The sequence below is a fragment of the Alexandromys fortis genome, unplaced genomic scaffold, assembly GCF_014885135.2.
Source record: "Alexandromys fortis isolate MF-2015 unplaced genomic scaffold, M_Fortis_MF-2015_v1.1 scaffold_119, whole genome shotgun sequence".
In the NCBI taxonomy this organism is placed as follows: domain Eukaryota; kingdom Metazoa; phylum Chordata; class Mammalia; order Rodentia; family Cricetidae; genus Alexandromys; species Alexandromys fortis.
The window spans coordinates 5,051,266-5,078,506 of record NW_026067991.1 but is presented as its reverse complement, the minus strand read 5'-3'; the positions used below and the strand labels follow the sequence as shown (position 1 = coordinate 5,078,506).

The window sequence follows — 27,241 nt, the reverse complement described above, 5'->3', positions numbered from 1 at the left end:
CACTGTAATCTATGCCAGGAGCCATGGTGGCATCTGGGACACAGCCAGGTTCCTGCATCAGAGCCTCTGCCAGATGGAGAAAGGGGGCAGCAGGGACATGTCGGGGCCCCGGGAGCACCTCATCAAAGTCTGCGATGATCTCATTGAGCAGCCGCAGGCACTCAACGCCCTCATTGTTGGCCTCCAGCTCCACATAGAACTCAGAGAAGTTGGCGATAGAGGCGAACATGACAGCCACACACTCGCAGGACTGGTAGTATAGCTCATCATTGCGCCGCTCGCGGGCCAGGAAGTGGGCAGCCACATCCTTGGGCAGAATGTTGTGCAGCAGGCGCCGGTTATAGGCCTGCAGCTCCTCCATCTCCTCCTTCTCCTCTGTGGCCTGGGGATAGAGGACTCAGTGAGAAGGGACAGAAATGGCCCTAAGCACTCGGTGCCAACTGGTAAGTGCCGGCTGTCTCTGCTTCTGCATGTTCTCCAAACAGTCCCACTGCCTCTGGCTAACAAAACACGTGGAAGAAGGGAGCAAAGAGTCTGCAGGTCTCCCCAAGACTGGAGCTAGCAGCTGAGAGGAGCCATGATCCAAGTCCACACTCCAAACAGCCCTCCACCACACCCTAACCCTACGTTTTCTCAAGATTAGAAAATGCAATCAGAAAAACAGTTTGCCAGAATGGCTCTACTAGACTGGTCCCTCAGGAACATGGCTCAGGTCCTGCCCATACTACTTCCCATTAGAGGAGACTTGTTTTGAAGCCAGCCAAGGCCAACCATCCAGGAGGAACGGTATCAGCCAGGGTGGGTTGGGGGCATCACCTCACTGGATTTGGTTTCCCTCAATTTGGGAAGTGGGTCTGCATAGCCGGATTTGAGCTCTTGCATGAAGGTAATGCTGACTCACATGAGGCTGAAGTGGAGAGGCGGTTTATACACAGAGGTATATAACCTAGGTAAGGAGCCTGATCAGAGTGGCGTGTATGGATTACGGAGTGGTGTCAGCTGTATCCTTTATCCTGGTGGCAGACAAAATGGTCCCCCTTCCTGGGAGTGGCTATGCAGGTTGGCGGGCAGAGAGTATCAATAACAGAGATGTTTTAAAAGATCCACCCAGTGTCTCTGGGGCTTTCCAACACAAAAAGGTGTGTTTCGGTGCAAACAGATTCTCTGGCTGGGTCATGGCTGGATCTCAGGGTCCTGGTCTTCCCTGTGGACAGTGGCTGTCCAAGAGAAGGATCTTCTCAAGGCTACAGGACCCAAAGCCAGAGGGCACGGAGAGTCCCAGGGCAGGCCTGAGAACCCCAGGTAAGAAGATCTCATCTCCACAGCTGGGTGACTTTTAGAACCACTGGAATTGTGGCTGGGAGAACTCAGGCTACACTGAGACCCAGGGACCTCTGCACACCTCCATCCTTTCTCCTGCCACCCTGCACTTCCAGGTAAGTCCAGTGGCTTGCACCGACTTCCTGCCTAACCTTTCCCCGGGGGACTTAATGTTCCTATGAGATGTCTCTCCCCATGAACAGCAGCCACCTGTGCCTGCCTCTGAGCCAGTTCTCAGCATACGCCCTCCTCCTAGGATGGCAGACAGGTGCAAAGGCACAAGGCAGTGAGAGGGTGGAGCACAACAGTCGCGTCTTCCTTGTCAGGTCTGCTGCTCGGATGTTTCTGTTATTTGATGGCTGCTGTCCTCCCAGCTCCCCAAAGCCCAGAAGAATAGGAGATGGAAAGACCTGTTAGCATCATAAGCCTGCTGATCAGCTTCAGGGGAAAGCAAACATCGGCTGGTGACACAGACAAGCCACTCACACAAGCAGGGGACACTGGAGTCAATGCCCTCCATCCCAGTGCATAGCCCTCAGAACCTGGGGAAGTCTGTGGAGGTAGGAGGCAGAGGGACGGAAGACAAGGGCAGAGGGGAAGCTTGAGGGGAGCAAGTCATCAGTCACTAGGAATGGTAGGAGGGGGTCTTGTTCCCAGGATAGCACTGGCAAGCAGAGTGAGGAGGCCTGAAAGAAGTCAGAAGCATTAGATCAAAGGGGGGGTTCTGGAAGGAGCGCATGATTTAAACATTATAAACAACTGAAGCGGTGTACACAAAATAGTATACATGCACACACGGCAGTATACATGCACACGGAGGTTCTGTCTCCATATCCATGGATACACATCTAGCTGTGTTCTCAGAGGACTGGATGAGCCACTGAGTACTCAGATCTGTTTCTAAACATGATTCTCCACCAGGAAGAATCAGAAATCCTTGAAGGGGTCACTGAATCCTGGCCTAAAGCCAGAAAAATACAGAAAAAGCTAAGGCATTGTGCTGTGCCGGGAGGGAAGGGGGTGGTTGAAGGATGGTGGAGAAGTATCCCATGGTGGCCACCAGCCAAACCTACAGTGATGTGAGCATGAAAAGAATAGGAAGGGGCAAATCATGACCCGTGGGCTTAAGGAACCGGTGATTATAGATATGTAAATGAAGTGGATTAAAGGCCAGGACAGCTCCTAAGAGTGCACTGCCACCTAGAAGGAAGGAAAGGCAGAGCAGATCATCATAGCGGGTATCTCCTGCTGGGGGGGGGGGGGGGGGCGGGGGAGGGGAGAGCAGCTTGAGAACAGGTCCTGTTATGTAGTGCTGGCTCGTTTGGTACTTGCTATAGAGACCAGGCTGGCCTCAAACCTGCAGCCATTCTCCTGTCTCTGCCTCCCAAGTACTGGGATTATAGGCATGGGCCATCATGCCAAGCTACTGACATCTCTGTGCGAGACACAGGAAAGAATCAACAGATGGCAGAGGTTGAAGATCAGAAAACTGTTGTGACATCATACTGAAAGACATACAGAGAGGAGAAGATAGGAGACCTGACGAGTGAGTCCAGAGGGCTCCTAGAGAGGGCCTGAACCAGAGTCGGAACAGCTGGCGAAACATGATGTGGCCAGAGTGCCATGGTGAGTTCCTACAGGGAGAGGGGCAGGGGGCAGTGTGGTGCCTTGCCTTGAAAGACATCCAGTGCTGATGTATGTGTGTCAGAAAGTAGAGGTGGGGTACCAAACTAGAAGAGCGGGACTGCTGGACCTCCGTATGTAGTTCTTGTAGCATTTCTGCAGATGGGAGCTTGGGTTTTTTGTTTTGTTTTTGTTTTTTCAAGACAGGGTTTCTCTGTAGCTTTGGAGCCTGTCCTGTAGACCAGGCTGGCCTCAAACTCAGAGATCGACCTGCCTCTGCCTCCCGAATGCTGGGATTAAAAGTGTGCCCCGCCACTGCCCAGCAAAGGGAGATTATTTTTTAAAACTTGCCCAGGGTTGGGGAGAGACCCCAGTCCTAAAATGTTTGCCTTGCAACCAAAACGACTTGAGTTCAGTCCCCACAGCCCGTGTGTTTTTGTTGTTTGTTTCACTGGTTGTTTTTAAAGCCAGGCATGGTGAGATTAGCTTTGGATCCTAGCACCCCCAGGTGAAGATAAGCGGATCTCTGGGACTCACGTCCATTCGTGCATCCGCATACACACTTGCATCCATCCGCATGTATGAGAAAACACAAACACACAACAAACCAAACACAGAGAAAAATATGAAAAGGGCACCAGGGGTGTGGGGTTCCAGAGAGGAAACCAAAGGGAAAGATAACCTACTGTTCCTACGGCCCGGTGGGACAGAGCGGAAGGACACTAGTGACAAAGGAGGACTAGAAGCTTAAAATGACTTTAGTTTAGTGAAGGGCCTCTGGCCAAAGTGACAGTCTTGTCCCTCTCCCCAACACAGTCCCCCTTGCTACAATGGAGAGACAGGGATCGCCACTCAGCCAGGGAGGGTCAGACCACTGGAGCTGGGAGGCCTCGGCTCTCGCAGGAACAGTGCTTCCCACCCTTTCTGGATCCCAGGGCCTTCACTGGCTGCAGCTGTGCCACCCAGCAGAGGCTAGAGACGGGCTACCTCTTCTTAAAGCCTCCGTGACACAGCAGAGGAGCACGGTGGCGACCATCTTGGGAGTGGCACCCTGGGGAGCCATGCAGGAAGACAGAGGTAGAGGTGTGAGCACAAAATGGAAGGGCATGGGCTCTAGGTCCCACAAAACCTGCTTGACTCTGGGAACTTTCTCAGAGAAGAGGGATGACAGTTGGTACCTCAGCTCACTACAGCCAGGACTTTAGGAGGGTACATTCCCCAAGGGAAAACAGATAGCAATGCTCCGAGTGCCCAACTGAATGCTTTGCTACCCATCAAAGCTCAGCCTGCCACCCCTGCCTGTGCTTCCGCCTGGTGACACACAGGAAGTGTGAGACAGTGCTTTGGACCCCAGTGTACAGTCTGGACACTGTCCAGGTGGGTGTACCTAGAACCCTTTAGGGCAGCCCCTGGAGAGCAGGGAGCAGACCTGCCAGCACAGGGCAGTCAGACAGGATGAGACCAAAACAGGGTACCAAGTGCCAGGGAGTTCACTGAGGCCAGCTGCGTCCCTGTGAAGCTCTAGTCCAGGGCCACCCACCTGCAGTTTCCACAGGAAGTCAAGGCGAGCGGTGGACTCCACCTGCTGGGCATGAAGATACAGAGCCAGCACGAAGACAGAGATGACGATGGGTGTCACCACCTTCAGCGCCACCTTGGTCGCATGCTCAGGGCTGTCAATGAGAGGTAGGCAGGCTTGTGCTCACCCTGGTACTTCAGTAGGCTCTGAGGACTCCCCAGCCTCTTCCTCCCACAACAGCTCTCAGTCCTCCCCCTGCTCCTCCCCTCCTGTGCAAGCTCCCTGAGGCGCCTCCTTCAGGAAACCTTCTGGCAGTGGGGGCAGTGGTTTCTCCTGCCCTCATGCCTTATAGTCTTGTCACTGGGTGAGCTCTCAGCTGTCCTACAGAGCAGCAGCAATGGCAGAGTCATGGTAATCAAGGCTAGCCTGATGGCCGTGTCTCTGGACAGTTGGGCAAGTCAAGCCTGTAATCTTACCCTCAGCGGTAAAATGGGGTGATACCCCCATTTCCAAACTTTAGTAAGGAGAAAGATGCTGTACAGCGTGCTCCGTGAGGTACCAGGCATAGAGCAGGCCTCCCCAAGTGGAGGCTGTCACTGGATAGCCATGTTCCTGCTCATCTGGTGCACGTTCACAGAGAGTTCTCGTTCCAAACCTGCTCCATGTGTAGCACAAAGCCCAAACCCTGAAAGCTGGGACTGACTCCTGCCCACCCCTCCTGGATGTAGGGCCAGCCTCACAGCCTGTGCCTAACCTGCACCGGGAGGGAAGCAGGCTCTATCCCTAGTTCTATGATAGAGGATTGAGCTCGGGGGGTCCTGAGTGGAAGCTGGGGGAAGCTTTAAAGCAATCTTTGGGGGATCGTCTTAGGTCAGATGAAACTGTCATGGAGCCTTCAGGGCACCTCTCAGTATGGAAATCAAAACAGTCCAGGGGCTGCCTGACTCCAGGCCTGGCTGCCCCTGATCGAGGGCCTCCTTGCCTGCTCCAGCTACCTCCTCCACTGCTCCTGATCACGAGGCCCCTCCTACCTGGGAGGCTGGGGCCCTATCACAGAAGGGTATCCACTCACCATTGGGAAGTCCCGTTGTTGCTGAAGTCTCTGTGAAGAAAAGTTGGGGAGACTGCTCAGCCTCCAGGCTCCCCTGACCCCCAGCCTCTGCTGTGTTCCCAAAGCTCTGCTGTTGCCCCTACAATGCTTGGCCCTCCTCAGCCAAGGGCCCTCTGAGCAGTCCGGCTGCAGAAAGCTCATCTTAGCCAGCACCTGGTCTCCCTGACCAAGGCTGCTCAGTTCTTACCCAAGACCCTGTCTGTCCCCTCCCATAGCCACCTGCCTATACTGTCTCAGGCCTATGCTGCCATTCGGAGGAGTGGAGGGGAACCCTGCACCTGCGCCTTCCCAGATGGCCACACGGCCTTGAAATAAGGGAAGAGCAAATTAAAGGAGGCTGTGCACGTAAATACACTCTAAATATATCAGGGGAAAGGTAAAATAGTTTTCTAATAATTAACAATTGGTTACATCTTTTAAAGATGGATATAGTGGCTATATAAAATTGTTATTAAAATTAATTGTACCTGCTGGGTGGTAGTGGCACATGCCTTTAATCCCAGCACTCTGGAGGCAGAGGCAGGCAGATCTCTGAGTTCGAGGTCAGCCTGATCTACAAGAGCTAGTTCTAGGGCAGGTTCCAAAGCTACAGAGAAACCCTGTCTCGGAAAAAAAAAAAATTAATTGCACCTTTGGTCTGAGGCGTTGCTCAGTGGAAGGGCACTTGTGCAGTACAGACAAGCTTCCATCCCCAGCACCACAATAAAAAGCTACTGTATTTTCTTGCCTTCTAAATTACAGCTACTGGAAAAAAATTTAAATTGCACACATGGCTTGCATTATTTATTTACTGTATAGCACTGCCTAGAGTCAAACAGGGTCACTGGACAGTGAAGGCCTCCACTGTCTACTTCTACCCCAACAGAGGAAGAGAGAGGGGAGCGGGAGGAGGAGGGGAGGGAAATAAAAAGAAGCCAGTATGCTTGGCTCCAAAGCTGGGAGCATTGGCTCCTAGCCAGGTGGAGGCAGGAAGATTATGAGTTCAAAGCCAACTTCCAGTACCCATTCTTCATGACAATGCCTTCCTGTCATCTGCCCACACAGCCACCAGAAATTCCTGCCTGACTCTGACATCCAGCCTCAACTTTCTCACATGGTGCTCTTGTGGCAAGACAAGGGCATTTCTGCTGGATCACCTGTTCTGCCCTGCCTGTCTCCACCCGACTCGGGATCTGCTCCTCACAGGCCCTCAAGAATGAAAGAACAGCTGAGCAGATGAGCAGACGAATCATTTGCCTTCCTTAGCCCCTGCAGAAGCTGGCCCTGCCCTACACCTGAGGTGAGCACTGACTAGCCAACTAGAGACAGAGAGGGAGGGGCCTCGTCACCTGTGGCATCCCCGACATGGGAAGAGGAAGGGGGGGGGCACAAGACCCTACGACCCCGTGTGATCTGCCTTCCTTGCAGGTGCCCTGTGCTGCCAGCACCCAGGCTCCTGCCATCCGTGCCACCCCGGACTCTCCCCAGATCCAGCAGAGGACCGAAGAAGGTGCTGCATACATGGCATTGGCGGTGACCAGCAGGTCAGCGTTGTCAAAAAGGGTGACGCCGGGCACCTCGACGATGAGCACATAGATGAACTCGATGGCCAACATGAGCACCAGCTTCCCGATGCAGCTGATCTGCAGGAACACGGAGCAGGCCAGCAGGCTGAGCAGCACACTGTAGGTGAAGTACTGGAGAGAGAGGGCCCGTCAGATCCCAGGAGGCCCTGGCCTCGCGGGCCCCTCCCCACCTTCACCTGATCTGGGGGTGGGGCTGGGAGTAAGTCAGCCTGTCTAGGAAACTGGAAGTGGACCCAGAAGTTGGTACAGATCAACTGTCAACAGATTAGCAGATCACTGGCATAGCTCCAAGCTCAAGCTGACCTGACTCACCCTCTCTGAGCTTCAGTTTCCCTGTCAGTAAAGCTCCCTTTCATATATGTCCATCCATGGACACCAATGATGCTATGCCTGGCACCGGCAGCAACTGCAGGGAACAAGGGCCCCCCCTGAGCTGCAGTTCAAACATCGACACACAAGGACTTTCAGAATTCCCCCAGCTGAGGGGACACCTGGAACTAGCCTGCCTAACAACATGCCAGAGGGGAAGTGCCACCTTCACTCCACGTCCTGTGACTGTTCACACACGTGACTGCAGAGGCAGTGCTGTGTGGCCATCACCTGCCCAGCCTCTTCTGTGGGCATGTGGGAAACAACCTCCTAAAATCTGAGAGCGTCTGTAGGCCCAATACATTGGTTCTAAATGCAACTTCCCAAGAGAGACCACCTGGCCCTGCACTATGACCCTGGAGCCTCTCTCTGTCCTTTGCTGGCTGAGGGGCTGAGCCAGCTGATCTTAGGGCCCTCATGGATCTTTCATGTCCTGGTTCCAGTCTTTAGCATCTGTTCTTTGGCTCTTTACATCCGGGACCATTATTTCTGAGTTTTCTCCACTGTCACTGTTTCAACAGCATCTCTGCCTCTGGGCTGCAGCCGGCGTGGTAGCTGTGAGCAGCCCCGGGCTTTCAAGAGTCAACAGAGGTACTATAAAGGGAAGGTCCCTGGTGATTAGATGGGTTGCAGAACAGCCTAAAGTCAGCACCAGCATCAGAAAGGAGAAGACAGGAGAAGCCTGCCCAGATAATTCAATGCTAGAGTCCCATCTACCCGTCTTGTAGAGGGAAGGCTCTTACCATCCAGCCAGTACCTGGTACAGGATAGGCACTGCCTACACCTCAGCTATGCCGTGAACGCTGGCTTTGTAACAAGAAGGCTCCTGGGGTATGGAAGGGACTGGAAGAAGGGTCCTTTGTGGCTACCACCTTGCCAGATCTGTGGGGCCAAGTGGGGAAGGGCAGGAATGTCTGCTTCTGCGGCCATCCCCACACCCTGTCTCCATCTCTCGAACCTCTGGGAAGTTGCAGTTGGGCTGGGGGCTGCCACAGAAGCCCTGCTCGTCACCCAGGCTGTAGTTGAAGGTCGACTCCATCACATGACACGCGTTGACCTGGTTCACCGTGATATTGTACTCCGTTGCCAGGCAGCCCACCAGGTTCTTAGAGTTGCACATGAACTAAGAGGAAGGGGGGATTGAGGTTGCTCAGCCCCTGCAAGCCAGGCTATGGAGGCCCATCCCACATGATGGTGGGCAGTACCAGTCCACCCTGTCTCCAAAGCACGGCTGTACATACACCAGGAACAAAAGAGGCACCCGAAGGACAGCCTTGCTCTGGCTACAGACATGGCCTTGTAATCCACACTGGGGACATCCCCTGTACTCCTTCTAGTTTGAAAACAAGGAACTGAAAGCCAGTGTGAGATGCTAACGACAGTCAAATTAGACCGCAGCCTGAGACGGGACATGAACTTCCAGGGAAATGCTTCCCCTGGTCAGCCACGGGGCTCCACTGGTTTGAACCCGCAGAGCTAGGGAGGCACCTGGAGGCTCTGGAGGTACCCACCATGTTGACAAAAGCCGAGAGGAACACCAGAATGATGGTGAACACCCCAACCAGGGTGCTGTTTGTCTTGGATCGCACGATCTTCCTGGAGAGTGTCTGCAGGGGAGTGGGGAAGAGCTGGGAAGGAAGGGGAAGACACAAACAAAGCAGAGTTCAGTCAGTACCCTTCAGACAGCCCTGGAGCTCACTGGCCACACCCTGTCCTTGACAGGCTCTCCAGACTTTCCTGAGCTCCTCTAGGGTTGCACAGCCCTAGCCTCACAGTACTGCCCGGTGCTACAGCCCACCAGTGTCGGAGACTCAGCCCTGGCCAGGGGGACAGCCAATGGCATGCAGCCCACAGGTGACAGAGGCAGGATGAAGGAAATGATGCTATCCTGACCAGATAGGAAATGGCAGGAAAGCCTGCCACCTGTGGTGGGGGCCTGAGCCTTGGGCTACAAGCAGGGAGAACATTGGGTGTCTGAGGAGTCGAGATGGGGGAGGCCTTCCTGGGAAGCTTCATGGGAGGAATGGAGAGTCAGAGAGGGAGGGCCCTCAGAGGAGGAGAGGGGCCTGGAAACAGGAGGGCATTGGGCGAGCATTTTCTTCAGCACGAAGGTTCCATGGAGCCGCCATTTGGCTTACCCAGATCCTCCTATATCCTCCCTAGTGAGACAAGCCGTACATCTGCTCCCAGACCCTCTGTGTTTTTAGCAACCAAATGACAGCCTGCTAAGCCCGTCCTGTCACCAAATCTGACACACTTCACTGGCGTCATATACCACACCCTCCTCATCTGTTACAGAACCTAGACTGACAAAGACGTTGACAGAGCAAAGCAGGGGACCTGGACTTCTACAGTTCTACCACCTCGGCTGTCCCGGTGAGGCCAGTCTGCTGCCAACAGGGCAAGTGACCTTGGAAACCCCCAAGGACAGAGGGTGGTGGGTGTGGAGGGGCATGGGAAAGGAGGCAAGAAGCTGTGCTCTGGGCTGGTCTGTCCCCTGTAACCCTGAGCAAGCCACACTACTTCTTGGAAGGATGTCTATCTGTCTGGGCACCTTAATTTTTTTGGTTAAGGAGAGGAGACATCCACAGGTCCTCAGCACCCCTGGACATTTCAAGAGTATGCCAGGCCACCAGGTCTATATGTTACCTAATACTGAGGGCTGGTAAGTTGACATCAGAAGCTACCTCCCCCGTGCTCCGAAAACAGAAAAGAAAAAAAAAAAAAACAGGTAAGTTCATTCTCATGAATTAAAAGATTTTGTGGAGAAAAAAAGTTCAAGAAAGCAAAATGAATACTAATAAAATGAGGGGACCTCAGAGCACCCATGCGCTGCTGCAGGAATGGCCAGATAATGCTCCTGCTGTGGGCGGGCTGCAGAGGTATCTTAAAAATTAAGGGCAAATTGTATTCAGCACTTCCAGCCCTGGGTTTTTACACAGAATTACTGGAAGCAGGGACTTGAGCAGACCTTTGAGCATCCAAGTCCACGGCAGCATTGCTTCTAATTGGGTGGAGATGGAAAAATTCTCAGATGTCCGTGAAGTTAAAAGGAAAATACGCTGCAGCCACAGGGTGCATGTACTGGGCCACGAGACGGAACGACCTGAGGGCGCTATGATGTAGGGGAGCCTTGGAATCATTATGCTAAGTGAAGGAAGTCTCAAAGGGCAATCTATTGTAGGAGCCAACCCCTTTGTATGCGGTATGGAGAGCATGCAAATTCAGTGGACTAGAGGTTACCTATTACTGCCGGAGGGGCACAAGGAAGAAAACAAACATGAGGCTTCTTTTATAATGATGACAGCATTCCAGAATTAGTACCAATAATTGCATATACTAATACACCCAAGACTCGTATATTACAAATCCGTCTGCCTTTATACAGGTACATTGTATGGAATGTGACTTGGCATCTTCATACAGCCTTGTTCCATCTCTTCAGCAGCCCCAGTAATCCTGGGGACACTGTTAACTTCTCTGAGCTTTGGTTTCCTTATCGGCAAATGGGGACTGCTGTCTCATTTGAAAAGGCTTTGTAAGCTCTTCCGTGTGGTTTGAATGGGAAATGTCCCTCACAGGCTCTCACATTTGACACTAGGTTCCTGGGTGGTGGCTCTGTTTGGAAATGCGGTGGAGCTGAGGGGCAGTGAGGAAGGGCGGGGGTGGGGTGGGTCTGCTTCTGCCACCTCCAGCCCCGCCCTGGGGACCCACTTGGAAGTCCTGAGCATTGCCCAGGCTGTAGTTAGCTCTCTATTGCCTTGATGAACCCCACGACAAAGAGCAACCTAGGGAGGTTCATCACTGACAGAAGTTAAGGAACTCTGGAGACAGGAATCTGGATGCAGAAACTGGTGCAGAGGCCATGGCGGAGTGCTGCTACTGGCTTGCTCTCCACGCCTTCCTCAGCCTGCTTCCCTATACCATCCAGGACAACCTGCCCACAGCAGTGGGCTGGGTCCTCACTCCTACATCAATCATTAATAAATTGCTCCACGGGCTAGCCTACAAGAAATATTTTTCACAGTTGTGGTTCTTCTCCCCAGATAACTAGCTTGTATCAAAAAAACTAAACTAAAAGACCCAGCTGCATAGCTGAGTGTTCTCGCTGGCTCCTGTGTCCTGCTGGAAGATGCCAGCCTTCTGCATTGAAGCTGTGCTGAGGTGCCACAGGAAGGCACAACAACTGGACTGGGAGAAAGGGAGCCGCCATTCTTTCCCACTGGTAGGCACGGGCCTGGGCTTCTTCCTAAGACAATAAGGTTACTACAGAGACACCGATGGAGCAGCTGGAATGGGCACAGAAGGGAGCGGCTGTACCCAAGACACGTGGGTAAGTGTGCGGTCACTGGAGGTGACCAAGATCAGCTGGCTTATCTTATGCAGAGTCCAGGTAAGGGATTTTGACCTCAGCAAGATGGCAGGATTCCCACTGCTTAGGGCCCTCCATGCTGAGATTCTCTGAGTCTGGGATAGTGAGTGATAGTGGAGAGGGGCCTAGTGTTTTTTTTTTTTTTCAAAGAAGAAGAGTACCAGAAATGCCAAGAGGGGCAGGAAGGCTAAATGTTGATTTGCCCTCTATGATAGTGGCAGCAGAAAACAGACTGGATGAGGCATACTAGGGGCTGTGGGGGCTCCAAAACAAGCTGACACACTGAGAAGTGAGACCAGGCCTGGGGACAAGATGAAGAGCCCAGCACTGAATCAACCTTCTCAAGAAGTCTAGATGTCTGTGCACAGGCTGAAGGTAAGCCAGAACCCTTCATACAGGGAAGGGAAACCCTGGCACCCAGGGAAGGTGATCAATCGACCTACTCTGTCCTCAGGCATCTCTTGGCAAAGAGGACAAAGGATGGACAAATTAACAAAGGAAGCCTGGGTGTTTGTGGGAGATAGAGAAGCAAATGAAGTAAAGCGGCCTGGCTGCGGCTCACCAGAGCCTATGCTATAGAAACTGAGGAATTACCACATCTGAACCCCGGCCTGCTCAAAAGCTGAAATATGATGGGGAGATTTAGGCATCCTTTTAAAAGGGGAATGCTTTCCAAGGGCAAACAGAATGACCATGAGTGTCACAGTCCAGCTAGCTCTGGTCAATACCACACAAGGTGATATGGTAACAGTTAACTCCTTCTAACCCCAATCAGCGTTCCAGGAACTCGGTGATAAGATGGTCTGCACTCTGGAGGAAGCATTTAATATTCCCTGCTATGTATCTGCCCAAAGGTAAGCATTCTTTTACATCACTGTTCTGAGATAGGCTCTCACATAGCTCAAGCTAGCTTCAAACTCACTACGTAACCAAGAATGGCTTTGAACCCGATTCTCTTGTCTTCACCTGAGATAACAGGAATGCACCACCAAACCTGGTTACCTCTTACACATCGTAATGCACAGTCAGGTTTTAGTGCACAACATAAAGGAAGGAAGAGGAATTCAGTGGAAATAGTTTGTAATGGAAATATTTTCTCCTGTTGGCTTCTGCTTTGCAGAGTAGGAACAAATGAGGAAAATCTGGCTGACCAGAGGAAGTAGGGAAGGAGGCAGCGGGAACAAGGGTGAGGAGTTCTGTCTACCTAACGTGTGATTGCTAACCTGGAGCGGCAGCTTCCAGAGTTGACAATATGTGGGGTTTTCTCAACATAGATGCAAAGGAACTGAGTTCAGCAGGCAACTCACAACCATGTGTAACTCCAGCTCAGGGAATTCACTGCCCTCTGAAGGCATCTACACACACACACACACACACACACACACAATTTAAAAGGAAAGTCTTTTCTTAAAAGGATATGTTCTCTATAGAATTTAGAAAAGATAACTTAAAGAGTTTTTTAGCTATGGTATGCTTTAAACAATTGTGCTTATTTTTGAAGACAAGTTATCACTATATAGCTCAGGCTAGCCTTGAACTCTCTATCTACCTGCCTCAGCCTTCTGAGTGCTGGCATTACAGACTTGTGCTAGAATGCTCTATCTGTTGTAATGTTTTTATTGTAGTGAAAATACCACGTAAAGCTTGCCATTTCCGTCACTTTGATGTAGCACCCATTACAGTCACAACACTGTAGCCATCACTGCTACCTGTCGCCAAAATTCCTTCAGCACTCCACACAGAAACGTTACCCACTAAGCAACAACACCTCCCCATTCCGCCTGTGTGCGTCACCTCTAGTCTACTTTCTGTCCTATAATAGAAAATTCCATATTTGAAATAATACCAGAGTTGCCTGGCTTCTTTCACTCAGCAGTGTCTACAAGGTCCATCTGCATTGCATGTGACAGGAGACTGCTCCCCTAGGCACTCAAACATTAGTCTATCACAGTTATGTGCCACTGTTTTATTTTTTTGCCCTCTGATGATGGACACTGAGCTGCTCTCACCTTTGGCGTCTTATTATGATGTCCATGAATGAAGAAAGTGAATTTATTTACCTTTCTTCCTATTTTTTATGATTTATTTCACTGTCTATTAGGGCCAAACAGGCCTAGCAGTCTTGACAACTCCAAGGCCAAAGCAGGAGGTGATTGAAAACAGAGCAGGAGGTCCCAGCCTGGAGGAAGGACAGCCAGTGCTCGCCTTTCACTGCAGTGAGCCACCCACACATAAGAGACTGACCTCGAACCCACACACATAATTCCTGAGGTCCTTACCAGACCTGACAGCCACTCCACCAAGACTTTTGACTATGGAGCAACTAAGCAAATAGATTAAGGAAGGGCCCTGTTTTGAGGGTGGAGAGTCCTTGACTCCCTACTGATGGAAATGAGGGAAGGGGGCAAAGGATTTCAGGGCAAGGGAAACAAGCCTAGATAATTCCTAAGACACACATATGGCCCGGGGTCAAGTAAGGCCTAAAGATACAACTTAGACAGGGGCATGCTATGCCCAAGAGGAATGGAAGATAGAATATACAACAGGAAGCCATGCTCCTTGGTGTCCCCTGTGTGGCGCTCTCTGGGGCCATATCCCTCATGTGCACGCTAGGCTCATCCCTAATCTCAGAGAATGTCCCTTCTAGGGCACCTGGGCCACTGAAGGCTATGTCTAGGGGTCTCCTCCACACACATTCTGAGAATGTTCCCAGGGTACTTGGGCCACTGAAGGCTTTGACACTGAAGCAGCAATGGCAACCTTGTTGCAAAGATCAACCTGGGCTTAAAGAGGCGGCAGATAGGAACAGTCTGTAGTCTCCAGACAGGCTTGCCGTCAGTGCCAGTCAAGAGATGTGGACCAGCATCACACACTCCCTTGTCCATTAACTAAGCCAAGTGTGACGCTCAGGTCTTGACTGTGGCCTCTGCCACTGGTAGGAGGCCCTCTGGACGGCATGTGGAGGGAGACTTACCTTTACACAGGCGTAGATCACGGACACAAACACCACCAAGGCCAGCAGCAGGAAACACGACAGGTAGAAACTCAGCATGAACAAGGAGCTGGGGGAATTAAAATGGTGAGAAGGAGCCGCACCCTAGTAGGAGGCATCCAGGGCTGTCTGTGTCTCTTGGGGCTAGCAGCTCTGAAAACAGTTCCATTTCTCCAAAAGCCAACTGCTCCATCCTTTCATCCCAAGAAGAGCTCTCTCAGCAAGGGCCCATGTAGGGCTATGTTGTAATATGGTCCATTCCTGCTCTCCCCACCCTCCGGCCACCCTCATGGGGGAGCTACAGAACAGCTGGTCAATAGTGTGCCTCGTAGCGATTCTCAGGGTGCTCAGGCAGCATGGGAGAACTTATTTAAAAGTCGCCTGATTATCCTTACTCATCAGCACTCACGGGTTGATAACAGGGCCAAAAACAGACCCGGTAAGTGGCTGTCACATCAGCTGCTCCTCTCTGAGACAGCGTCACGTGTATATCTAGCCCCCATCCCTTTCCATTGTCAGGGCCCCACAAAGAGCCCTGCCCAATCTTAGTTCCCTGATTCTTAGGCAGTCCTGGTTTCCCTGAGGAGAAGAGAGCAGGCCATAAGGGAAGGAAGCCTCAGACAAATGAGCTGCGAATGTTCTTCCAGGAACCCTCACTGCCCTCCCCGGGGCAAGAGCTTGTCTAGGTACAGCACACACACAAGGCTGCCGGGGGTGGGGATGGCCTCCAGATGCCAGGCATTGTTGGCAGGTTGTAGGCTATTGGAGGGGAATACTGAGCCCTCCTGGGGAGGGAGCACCTCACTCCTGGCTTCCACGAAAAACAGCTCTCAGCCGACGGCAACAAGGGGAGAATTCTTCTGAGGGAAAGAGAGAGTCTCAAAGTGACTGTTAAGGCTTCCCCAGTGGGCATGGTTGGAATGACCTGAGTCAACACGTTGGCCAGCTGGAGCTGTGGCCACAGGCAGGAATGACGCTAACCACTGTAAATAGGGCAGGGAGCTGGCATGGCCCCAGCCTTCAGCCTTGCTGCCCTAAGAGCCAATGACAAAAGGGCAGGACTGTGCACTTGAGCTAACGGACTGCCAACTGCAATGGGACAGAAATTCTCATTGATATACATGGTTATTACCTATACCACGTTTAAAAAAAAATGGGGTTGAATGACCATGAGGACCCACAGTTCCACGGCTCTGAGCAGCCTCCACGCAGGGTTAGCCAGCTGCCAATATCTGGTTTTCACCTGAGGTGTCCTGAGAGTCAACAGACACATATGAAGGGGCATCTTTACACAACAGATGCCATAGAAATAAAAAGTGTTAAGAAGGCAGAAGTAGGGCAAGCAGGATGGCTCAGGTGCTTGCCAACCAGGCCTGACTAGCTGAGTGAGTGCCATCCCTGGGACACAGATAGTGAAGGGAAAAGAGCCAACACTTGAATGGCTCATGAATGTTTGTGTACACATGTGCACACACACACACAATACATAAATGTAATTTAAAAATGTTTAAAAGAAGGCAAGTGAACAATCTGTGGCTCCTCTGATTAAGATGCTCTGGGAAGGACAGACACGTCACCCATGCTGGGAGAAGGTTATTGCAGCCACGGGAATCTAGTCAGGAGGCCCTCAGACACTCCCAAATGAAAACATTCTGCAAACCACCTGGCTGGAGTCTCAGTAATACAGCCATGGCCACAAAGACAAACCAAGCTACAGAATTATCTCCGACTTGTGAAGAGCTAACTGTAGTGTGGGGACCCGGGCAGGGAAGGAGGTACAGCTAACTGCACTGTCAGACCCGGGCAGTGTGGCTTCTGGAACAGAAAAAGGGCACAAAGTGGGGAGGAAATGGGAATTGGGTGTATGGGTCAGCAGGCTGAGTATGGTTACCGTGGTAACTTGTGAAGGAGGCTGTCGACATAGGGGGAAATGCAGGGAAGCTATGGACAAGCTCACCATGCAACTTCTGCAGCTTCTCAGTGGCCCTACAATTATTTCAAAGAGAAAAGTAAAGTTTGGGTCGGGGACACCTCAGATCAAAAGTGGCTTAGACCCTGACTAGAAAGTAGGAAGACATTTGGACATCTGGGGAATAGTTTTGGAAATTTGGTACTAGGTGATAGGAAGAACTGTCGTTGGTTTTAGTTGATGTGTCAGATACTATGCATAAGGGGAAAATGTCCTTAAAATAGATTCTATTGCCTATGGGAGAGAAATGTCTGTAAGTTAATTTTTAAAAATCAGAAAAAATCCAGGCAATGGTGGTTATCCACCACCACTAATCCCAATACTCCAGAGGCAGAGGCAGGTGGAGCTCTGTGAGTTCAAGGCCAGTCTGGTCTACAGAGTGAGTTCTAAGACAGCCAGAGCTACACAGAAAAATCTTATCTCAAAAAAAAAAAAAATCAGAAAGAAGTAGCTGAAACTAACAAGGGCAAGGAGCGGCAGTTGTTTGTGTGACTCCCATGTGCTTGAGTGATCAGATGTACACATATATGCACACATACATGGGACAACACACTTCTCTCCTAGGTGTGACTCCTGTGAATTACTGTCATCTAAACCTCATTTCAAAAACTCTCTGTCTGCTCCCAGGTGTCCTGAGTGAGCTGGTCAGTCTTTGTTAGAGTTCCAGTGTGCCTCTTGGTAAAAGGCCTTCCTGATGCCCCTGCTTTAAAATACTTTTCAGTAGTAGAAAATTGTATCTTTTAAAGATATAAGACAGACAGATACACACACACTTTTTTGTGGGGCAGGGCGTGCGGGAGCTAAAGGTCACCTGGCAGATGCTTTGGGTGACTTGACCAGGTCTGAGAGGAGGGTGACAGAAAGGGGTCTCTTGTACAGCTAAGAAGTGCCCAGTGAGGTCTCCACCTAGGGATTGAGCACTCACCTCCCCAGCCCAGAGGTAAAACCCCTGACTTCCTAGATCCACAGAGGAAACTAGGAAACCTCCCTCCCAGCCTGCACACCAGACCACACTTCCTTCTCTGTTCCCTTCCCACTCTGGGGGCTCTGCAGCCAGAAGAGGGAGTGGGGGGGGAGGATACTTACTGGGGCACCACGGTGACCTGGACAAAGCAGATGAAGAGGAAAACAAGGGAGGCACAGGCCACATAGGCACCAAATCGGTCGTCCACCTGCTTGGAGTACTGAGAGGGATGTGCACAGTGAGCTCGGGTGGCCCTGCCCACTGTCTGCTACAGCACAGCCAATCCTAGTAGCCCAGTCCCCAGGATACCCTACTCCAGAACGGAGAGCATGTGGAGCCCAAAGCTAGGTTAGATGGAGGGCAGTCAGTGTAAACACCTGTATGGTAGAGCCTATGTGAAGGTGACAGAGGCTTGGGATTGCTAACCAGTCATTTTATGCGGGCTCACCCACCCGCACAGTGCACCCACGGGGACCCCTGCTGTGGTTTCTCCTTCCAGGAAGCGCTCACCTCACTCCGGGAGCTCCTGTGACTTATTCAAGGTCCCAACTCCCAGTCTCACCTCCTTCTGTGACACCACCCAGCTACACAAATGCTGAGGGACACATCAGTCAGGTCTACTTTCCTTTTCCATAGCTGTGCTTTGCTAACCAGGTCTTCCTCGCTTAATGCTGGCAGTGGCTCCTACGAGGCCATTTCAACCAGATGCTGCTGCATAGTGGGGCTTAGGGTAAAGGGAAGTGCCTGGTGGCCCTGTCACCACTCCACTGGGTGGCCCATTGGGCTGTTCAGTCGAAGGTGGGACAATGCAGCACCTGGAGGTTCTGATGGGCCACATGAAACCGGCTGGTTTCATGATCACAGCAATGTTATGAACACATTTACAACACCCTCTGTGTGGTAGACACCACTGTGTGTGTCTGATAGAGCTCAATCGGTCCTCACTCTGATCATGAGGCAGGTAAATATCTCCAGAGAAGGAAACTGAGGCACAGCAATAATAAGATCTATTCCTTTCAACCAAGGAAATCTCTTCAGAACTCCATCCGGGGTTCTAGTGTGGCCTCACAGGTTAGGACACTGGCTCTGGGGGTGACAGGAAGCCATTCTGTGGGCTGCACCCTGTGCCCTGTCTTGGTTCTGCTGGGGTCCTCTCCTGTGGCCATACCTTCTTCTCTAAGTCGGGCTCCCTGAAGGTCAAGAGGAACTTGCGAACATGTTCAGACCGCAGTCTGTCAATGCTCCTGGCATCAATGGCGCGGCCCAGAAACTCGTCCACTTCATCCTCAGGGTTGGCACTTTCCTGGGCATTCCTGGAAAGCAAGGGGCAGACAGACATAGGCAGGCTGACACCCAGGGACACTGTCACATGGGTAGCTCTGCATGGCCATATTGGCTGGCCAGAGACACCTGGCAGACCCCCTGAGAGTTGGAAGGGACAGTGGGGACTGAGACCAGGCTGTGTTCTTAACTGCACATGACAGAAGGTACCCAAATCCCAGAGGACCTTGCTGGCATTATAGATTACTATTGAAAATTTAATTGTGTTTGTTTTGAAACAGGGTTTCCCTGTGTAACTGCCCTGACTGTCCTGGAACTTGTTCTGTAGATCATTCTGGCCTAAAACTCAGAGATCCACCTGCCTCTGCCTCCCAAGTGCTGGGATTAAAGGCATGTGCCACCACTGCCTGTCTGAAGATTTTGTTGTTATTCTAACATATAAGCCTCTTTCTTTACCCTCTAGCTGTCTCCTCATCCTTGGGTGGGCCTCCTACCACAGGGACCATGGTCCAACTGCACTTGAAGCAGGAACAAGATCCCCTTGGGAAGCATCCTTACGGTGCCGCATTTAGAAGTCTAATTTCTCACAGTGGAACCTGGTCTCCGAGTACAGTCTGGCAGTCTCGAGGACTGGGGAGCACAAGAGGAGGAAGAGAATGTTCTCTCCGGATACTGGGTACACTCAGGCCCTGCTGCCAGCGTGCAAGGTCTGCATTTTCCTGGGGGAGCTGTGAAGAGAGAGCGCAGCCTCCCGGGCTGCTGCTCCTGTCCCTGCTCAACATCTGGAGCATGAACGGGTCAAGGGAGGAGGGGGAAAAACGGGCATGCTACTCACTTGTCCTTGGGGTCTTCAAAGCCCTGAAGGAGAAGGAGAGAGAGGAATGTGAGAATAGAGAGCCAGGAGCACACGCAGGCCTGCGATGGCCACTGAGTCCATCAAGGTGGCTGCATCTCATGGCTCTCTGCCGGGGGGCACCGTGATGAACAGAGGATGACTTGGTGAACACAGTGGGTCCTTCCTAAGGCACAGACTCGGTGCTAGATGCCAGGGTGCATTGTGACTTCATCCTATCCACTGTCACAACGCCCACCCCCTCCCCCATGACTCCTTATATTCTTTGGGCCACTCCTCCTTCCTCCTGAGCCCTGGCTTGAAGAGAAATTGCTGAGCTGCTCAAAACTTGACATGTGTCCACACTCAACACCACACCCATGCACATGTGTCCACATTCAACACCCACCTGCTCATGCGCACCTGTGCACATGCATGCGCGCATGTGTGCACACACATCACATAAAACAAAATCTACAGGAAACCAGAAGCTTCCCACTTGCAAACAGCCTGGTTCTGGTTACCTACAACCACGTATGTGGTATCTGGGAACCAATGTGTTCCTCCAAGGCTAGAGTTGACCAGATTTAGGAAGCAAGGAGCCCATATGCCACCTGCGGGGGCTGAGTGTCTTTCTGTGGTTCAAGTCTCTAAGCCCTGAGGGAGGGTGAGACCCTCACAGACAGATGTCAACCACAGAGACCTCCTTAGAGGTAATCTAGGAACATCACCAAAGAGAAGCACTGGGGGGGTGGGGGGGCGTCTGCCTGCTGTGGTGGGACTGGGGGAGGGGGTGTCCCTGCGGTCCCATGATGTCACCAGACAGACTGCCAGAGCAGGAACTGAGGAGGATCTCGTGTGGAACACTAGCTAGCAAACAGAAAGTTCAGCAAGTGCTGATGAACCAGAAATCCAAACAGATCCCTGCTGTGGGACAATGGTCTGTACCCTGTCACTTGTATTTTAAATAAACGCTGATTGGCCAATAGCCAGGCAGGAAGTAGGGGCGGGGCAACAAGAATTCTGGGAAGAGGGAAGTTCAGTCTGCAGTCACCTAGACAGAGAGGAAGCCAGACACAAGCAAGCAAGATGTGACTGCCTAGCTGTAAAAAGGTACCAACCTATGTGGCTAACAGACAAGTATTATGGGTAATATAAGTTATAAGAGTTAGAAGCCTGAGCTAATAGGCCAATCAGTTTATCATTAATGTAGACCTCTGTGTGTTTCTTTGGGGCTGAATGACTGCAGGTCTGGGTGGGACAGAAACTTCAGTCAACAGATCCCTGCCCCCCTTCATTCCTGTGAAGAACTTGGCTTAGAAGCCACTGAAACACATTTCCTCATGAGCCAGGGCTGGCAGGTGCTAAGTAGACCTGGCATACCTGTGACATGAAGGACTCGCAGGACCTCAGCAGCCTCTGGTGGTCCCACGCTGTCATTCTGATCTGTACCCAGGTGGCTATACCTAGTCTGGGGTGGCCAGTCCATCACTGTCTGCCCAGACCAGCCAGACCCTTGTCCTCACTCTCTGAGACTAACGCTGCCTTCTCTTTAGACTACAGAAACTTTCTCATGTCACCCTCCTTGCTGTAGAAGTGGGTGTTATACAGCTGAGTGTTTTGTTTGGGGCAGGCCCATGTATGGGCTCTCATGACCCCTCAATGAGTTCAGCATAGCCAGAAACAGAGATGGATAGGCAAGCTGTCTACAAAAGGCCACCATGAGCCTCCAGACCATGGAGTTCCATCCGATGAGCCAGCACAAGCTAATTATACAACTGGGAACAATGGGGCTACACATATACAAGCCCATCTCCACAGATCAAAAATACCCCCAAGTACCTTGTTCCTGGCCTCTGTCAAGGATACACTTTCTTCCCTGTACTGAGCAGAAAGATGGATTGAATCTCGGTCCCTGGGGGATGCCATGCTGTTGTGGGTAGTTGAGGATCCACTGAAGGTGGTAGGTACATTGAGAACAGGATAGAAGACATTGCTATCCATAAACCAGCTCAGTACAACTATTAAGAACAGGCCAGGCTGGACTGTGGCTCAGGGTTGGGGCATGAACCCATATGACTTTCACCGGTACCACTGCAATCCACCTACCCACCCATGCATCCATCCACCCACCCATGCATCCATGCACCTAAACCTCAGTCTAGTGAACTAGGAACCCTCCACTGTCTATGCTCACGACTGCTAAGACCTGGTCACTTCATCTCCCTCATCCTGCTGGTCTCATCCTGTCTCCCAGCAGGGCAGGCAGAGAGCATCTTTGGATTAATCATATAAGCTCAGGCCACACACATGTGCCCGTCAGCCACTTATTAATATACAACCTTAAAGCCTTGACAAGGGGTGTATTCAAGCACAGAAGCCCAGCTCAGCAAAGCACTTGGCAAGCTGAGTAAAACCTTGATAAAGATTTCAACAAACAAAACTGCTGGCCATGGATTAGTGCCTTCCCATTCGCTGTTAGGCTTCACTGAATCCAAGCCATCCATCCACCTTCAATGGGCTACTTTTGAGTTTGTGTATTTTCCAGTGCTGTTTTTGTTTGTCTATTTGTTTTTTAACTCACCCAGTCAGGCAGAAGTGCTCTTTTTGCATCTTCCTCAATGATTTTTGGGAAGCTTAACGCCAAAGCCAGTGGCTGGCAGGACAGCTGTTGAAATGGGCTTCATACCCAGCACACACTTCCCCACAGGATGGGTGAGGCTGGGAAAGGAGGCTTTGATGCCAGTGTCCTCAGAGAACACTGTGCCCAGTCAGCACGGGGCACCTTGCTCTGAATGATCTTCGTCCCCTGCTGGGCTAAGCAATTAACACCCAGGAGCCCCCCCTGAGGCGCAGCCTCCTCTGGAGCCGTCCCTTCCCACTCACAGCCCCTGCTGCTACTTCTTCCAGAGTTCCCTGCTCTAACAGTGATGAATATGCCTGCCAAACCAGTGCTCACAGCCCAGACTTCCTAGGAAATTACTGAGGTTGCAGGTTATTCCAAATGTCACTGGAAAATGACCCCAGGGACTGCAGAGAGACTGTGGTTTCCCACAAGGCTACTTTGTCGCTTGCTGGCTGTTTCCTTCCTCCTCTGTACCTTCTCTAAGTTCCTTTTCTTGCTATCTCTTCCTACTCCATATTCCCTTCTATCCCCCGCCCCCCGTCCCATCTATCTTCCTGCCCACCCCCCCCTAAAAAAAAACCCTCTGGTCATATGAATTCTAATTCTGTAGGAGGTTACTAAGGAGCAAACCAGCAACAGGAAGGACTGGACTTTGATTTGTGGAGGGCCCTGGAGGACAGTGTGGCTGCAGGTCATGTTGGCACGGATCAGGCCTGTGGACGGCTGGGTTCATAGCCCTGGATAAGGCCAGGATCCTCCTGTCTTCTCCCTTGTAGTAACAGTGTAAAACCAGTAGTTTATCTACCCTCAAAGTTTTAAATGGACGCCGGGACTCTTTTTTTTTTTTTTTCCTGGCTGTACATCTGTGTATCATCTGCTACTTGTTAGCTGGCAAGGAGTGGAGCAACCAGGTCTCCTGCCTGTTTCTTCCTTCAGATCCTTGGTTCTAACTTTACCTAGTCTGATCTATACATCTTGATCATACTGTCCGCAGCCTGCTCCAGCTTACTCCCAACACGGAGTGGCCACACCTCTTGCTCTTAGCCTTGAGCCTCCCCAGCCCTCCTTCAGTAGACAGCTTCCACCTGAGAGCAAGGTGGCCTTAACCTGAGCAGTGTCCCAGGGGTGGCAGCTGAGGTCTAGGCAGAAAGTACAAGTACTATCATTGACCCTGGCTTCCAATAACTCCTCTTCTCCTTTACGAATCAGCAACACATTCTAAATTATATTTAGGGTTGGCCAGGTGCATGTGTCCCCAAGTGGACTAGGTGCCTAGAGTAGCTGAATGACCTATGACTTGACCTATGCTAGTAGGTTGAGGTTAGCAGAGAGAGGGTGCTTCTCAGCACAGAAGCAGAAAGGGCCATCACCAGGCACTTGCCAAAAATCACTGGGGTGGTTTCTGAGCAGCAGAAATAAGGAACATGTTCTCGATTGCCCGGGAAATGCATTGAGGACTGGAAGGGGCCAGGCAGGCCAGAGCCACCCAGTTCCATGGGGTCTCCCCAGTCAATACTGAGGCTGCTAGAGGACCTAGTGGTACCCTGAGTCTGGCCAGCCTGCACCAGGAAGCTCTGCCAAGAGAAAGGGAAAGACACTGCTGCTATGTCCCTGAGCCATGAGATCGTGGAACTCATGAGGCAGAACCAGGCCAGGGTCGGGAGTTTCATTTTCTAGCCTAAAGTCAGGTGACCCCCACTTCCCTCCCTTATAGAGTCCCTCAAGCTGAGACCTCAGGGCCAGCCTTCCCAGCCCCAGGAGCACCATGCCACCAGAGACTCACCATCCTCTTCATCTCCTTGGACACCTGGTTACCACCCAAGTGGTTGTAGAAGGGGCGCTCGGCTCCCCAGTGGGGCGGATTATGTCCGATGGAATTGGTTCTCTGGCGGTTCATCTTGGCAATCATGGCTTTCTCTTCTTTCTGAAGAGCAACAGAGATGCCTCAGTGTGTGGACAGAGCTATGGGAAGAGCAGCAATGAGCAGACCCTCACGCTCTCTCTAGGAACAAGAACCTGGCCAGGCAGAATGAGGAGCCTTTGCACAGCCCTGGAACTTGCTGCCCCAAAGTCTGGGGTGCTTGGTGTAGAGAATTATGAGAGCTGGTGTCATGAGAAAGTCCAGGGTGTGGGGACGCCTGTCGCATACAAGATGTACTCCTTACAAGTCTGAGCACGAGATTCTCTCCTGCAACTTCTCAATCCACTTGAAGGCCAAGCTCCCAAAGTCCTAAAATACACCGCAGACTGCCACCATTTAGCCTGCTTTCCCTCTAACGGGTGGTGGCGGGGATGGGGTAACTCCATGGGAGGGCTGAGCTTCCCTTCTAGTCCCCCAGGTAGCCAGGTCAGCTTGCACTATGGTCTCCAGTCCTGGCAGGTTCTACTCACTGGGATGCGGGGCTCAGCACCTATTAGGGTCTGTTTATAGTTTCATGGGTGGGTAGAGCCAGGGCTGAAGATGTCCAGAGACAGATGGAGGGAGAAGGGCCCTGGATTCCAGGATCTACTTCCTCTAGGGTCTGTCAGCAGAACAGACCTGCCATGCTCCAAGAGCAGCTCCCATAAACCTGTCACTGAGTTAGGAAAGTCAGAGACGGCAAGATATAAGTACACAGAGACCCAGCCTCCTCCCTATGGACAAACACTCCTTAAGTACCTATCTGTCAGACTGTCTGTCATTCCCAATGGGCACCAGAGGTAGATGACATAGGGTTTAGGGGATACTCAACCTTCCTTGGCTCACACTGCCAGGGATGGGGCTGTCACACCATTTGTCTGTCCCCACCTCATGCCTTCTGTACTAGCTGTCACTGGAGGAACCGAGACCCAGAGGGCTCAAGGCAGGAGGGTGCAATGGAGGCCTATGCAGCAGGGACCTGAAGGAGGGATATGGAGGGCCTGAGAGGGTCGCGGTTCATTCACACTCTGGTCAATGAACAAGCAAATGTTTAGGAGATCATCAGAAGTGCTGCTCTTCCTACACCCCCTCCCTTCTGCTGCTGCGGCTGCTGGGGTGTCTGAAGCATTTCCTCACAAAGGCCACTGCAGCCAGGACCTCTCTCCAGGTTCACAGCAAGGCACCCCCCTGCTTCTGCCTCAGGATGGGTAGGCACCGTTCCTTCTGCCCCACCTCTCCTTAGAAACGCACTGCCTCCACCCAGGTTCTCTGGACTCTGCCTCCACACGGCTATTCTGTTTCTAGCACCTTAAGCAAGAGGGAGCTTTTCTCTACCAAATGCCACTGGCCACTGGATACCCTCATTTGGGGAAAAACAGAAAATGCTCCATTTGCCTTTAAAATTATGATCATGGAACATGACACTATTAAGAATAGAATGCTGGGGGCTACTAATAATTCAGTTTTTCTACTTTTGCAGATGTGGGCTGAGACAACGAGGAAAGAAGAAAGAAACCAGAAGGCGAAAAGGAAGACAGTTTCAAGAAACAGAGATGCAGGGGCCAGCAAGATGACTCAGCCAGCGGAAGTGCTTGCTGCCAAGCCTGACAACCTGAGTTCAATCCCCAGGAGCAGCAAGATGGAAGGGGAGAGCTGACTCCTGCGAGTTATCCTCTGACCTCCATACACACATTTGTATGTAGAATACAAATGTTTAAAAACAAAACGGACACACATAGATGCAGGCTGAAGCAGGCATCCACAAACACCAAAGGAAATGAGAAGACAAGGAAGCGAGTGGGAATGAGAAGAGGAATAGGGAAGAGGAGAGATGAGAAACAACCACCACCTAGCAAAAAGCAGAGAGCGATTCCGTGGGCGCTCACCCTTCCCTCCTCCCCCTAGGCATCCTTGCTCACTCCTCTGGGGCCTGTTGCAATTTTTTTTTTCAACCGAAGTGAAATGAAAATATCCTTTCTCCCCCATCAGCTCTGCAAGGTCTCAGTCACTTTCGGGTCCTTTCTGAGAGATGGGAGGCAACACTGAGGGATTCATAGCCTTCCTCAGGGAAAAGAAGCGAAGGAAAGAACTGGCCAAGAAAAGGTTCCAAACCAAAAGACTGCCCCGGCCCCTGGCCCCTGACCCACAGGCCCTGCCCACTGACCCGCTTCTGGGTACAGCGCAGGATGAGGAAGGTCTCGATGCTGTGCTCCTTGAGGTAGGCATTGCGCTCGCCACCACAGCCTGGCTCCACCTCATAGTCTCCATTCAAGTAGTTGAGCGTGGCCTTGGTGATGTGGATGCGCCTATGGGGGGAGAGGGGGTGTCAGAAAGTGTGAGTAGAGAACTGCGGTCAGATACTAGCAGCCCACTCAAGGAACATGCTTCTGATCTGACAGTCACTCCTGCGCAGAAGCCAGCCATGGCTCCTGCCACCACGAGCTAATCTCCAGCCCAGTATCCAGGTCTCTCTCAGTCACTGACCGTTTCTCCTGGCTGCCTCTACAAGTCTGTCTGTGCCACTTCTGTCTACTGTGTCTCCCCACACCTGTGTCCTTGGTATCCATGCCAGCTGGTGCTTCAGCGTCCTGTAGGGAACGGGCCTCTCTCCACTGAAATAGGCTGCTCTCTACCAAAGGGCCACAAGCCACCGTTTGTCATCCAAACAAACACTTGGATGTTTGAGACAACATTCCTTACGACTTGTACGTAAACTGTGGTGCATGATTTGCTAAGTAAAAAAAAAATTCTTTGTCTTCTTTCTTCTCCCTCCCTTCCTCCCTCCCTCCTCTCTCTCT

At 51.7% G+C, this 27,241-nt stretch overlaps 1 protein-coding gene and 1 long non-coding RNA gene across 12 annotated transcripts in view; one reads left to right on the top strand and one right to left on the bottom strand.

The window, feature by feature from the left end:
- Adcy5 (adenylate cyclase 5) overlaps positions 1 to 27,241 on the bottom strand; it is a 149,378-nt gene that overhangs the window by 4,714 nt on the left and 117,423 nt on the right. Inside the window, exons 7-18 of the mRNA XM_050159706.1 lie at positions 26,608 to 26,749; positions 24,327 to 24,467; positions 19,921 to 19,943; positions 18,973 to 19,117; positions 17,927 to 18,024; positions 14,854 to 14,941; positions 9,019 to 9,135; positions 8,466 to 8,630; positions 7,074 to 7,249; positions 5,535 to 5,564; positions 4,484 to 4,616; positions 119 to 382 (exon numbers count right to left, since the gene is read on the bottom strand). Of these exons, the coding sequence (XP_050015663.1) occupies positions 119 to 382; positions 4,484 to 4,616; positions 5,535 to 5,564; positions 7,074 to 7,249; positions 8,466 to 8,630; positions 9,019 to 9,135; positions 14,854 to 14,941; positions 17,927 to 18,024; positions 18,973 to 19,117; positions 19,921 to 19,943; positions 24,327 to 24,467; positions 26,608 to 26,749 (1,522 nt within the window). The remainder of the gene's footprint in view (positions 1 to 118; positions 383 to 4,483; positions 4,617 to 5,534; positions 5,565 to 7,073; positions 7,250 to 8,465; positions 8,631 to 9,018; positions 9,136 to 14,853; positions 14,942 to 17,926; positions 18,025 to 18,972; positions 19,118 to 19,920; positions 19,944 to 24,326; positions 24,468 to 26,607; positions 26,750 to 27,241) is intronic.
- Positions 316 to 27,241, top strand: part of LOC126512153 (uncharacterized) — a 27,194-nt gene continuing 268 nt past the window's right edge. The window contains exons 1-12 of one of the 11 annotated variants that reach the window (XR_007594927.1): positions 316 to 443; positions 1,326 to 1,436; positions 1,647 to 1,880; positions 2,710 to 2,946; positions 3,879 to 4,026; positions 4,499 to 4,629; positions 6,618 to 6,852; positions 6,981 to 7,237; positions 9,806 to 11,840; positions 12,095 to 12,254; positions 12,655 to 12,733; positions 19,549 to 23,096. This is a non-coding gene — a long non-coding RNA (uncharacterized lncRNA). Of the gene's footprint in view, positions 1,437 to 1,646; positions 1,881 to 2,709; positions 2,947 to 3,878; positions 4,027 to 4,498; positions 4,630 to 6,617; positions 6,853 to 6,980; positions 7,238 to 9,229; positions 9,362 to 9,805; positions 11,841 to 12,094; positions 12,255 to 12,654; positions 12,734 to 12,999; positions 13,066 to 19,548; positions 23,098 to 25,923; positions 26,662 to 27,241 lie in introns of those variants that run through there. The other 10 variants (XR_007594924.1, XR_007594930.1, XR_007594928.1 and 7 more) reach the window with 10 other exon arrangements.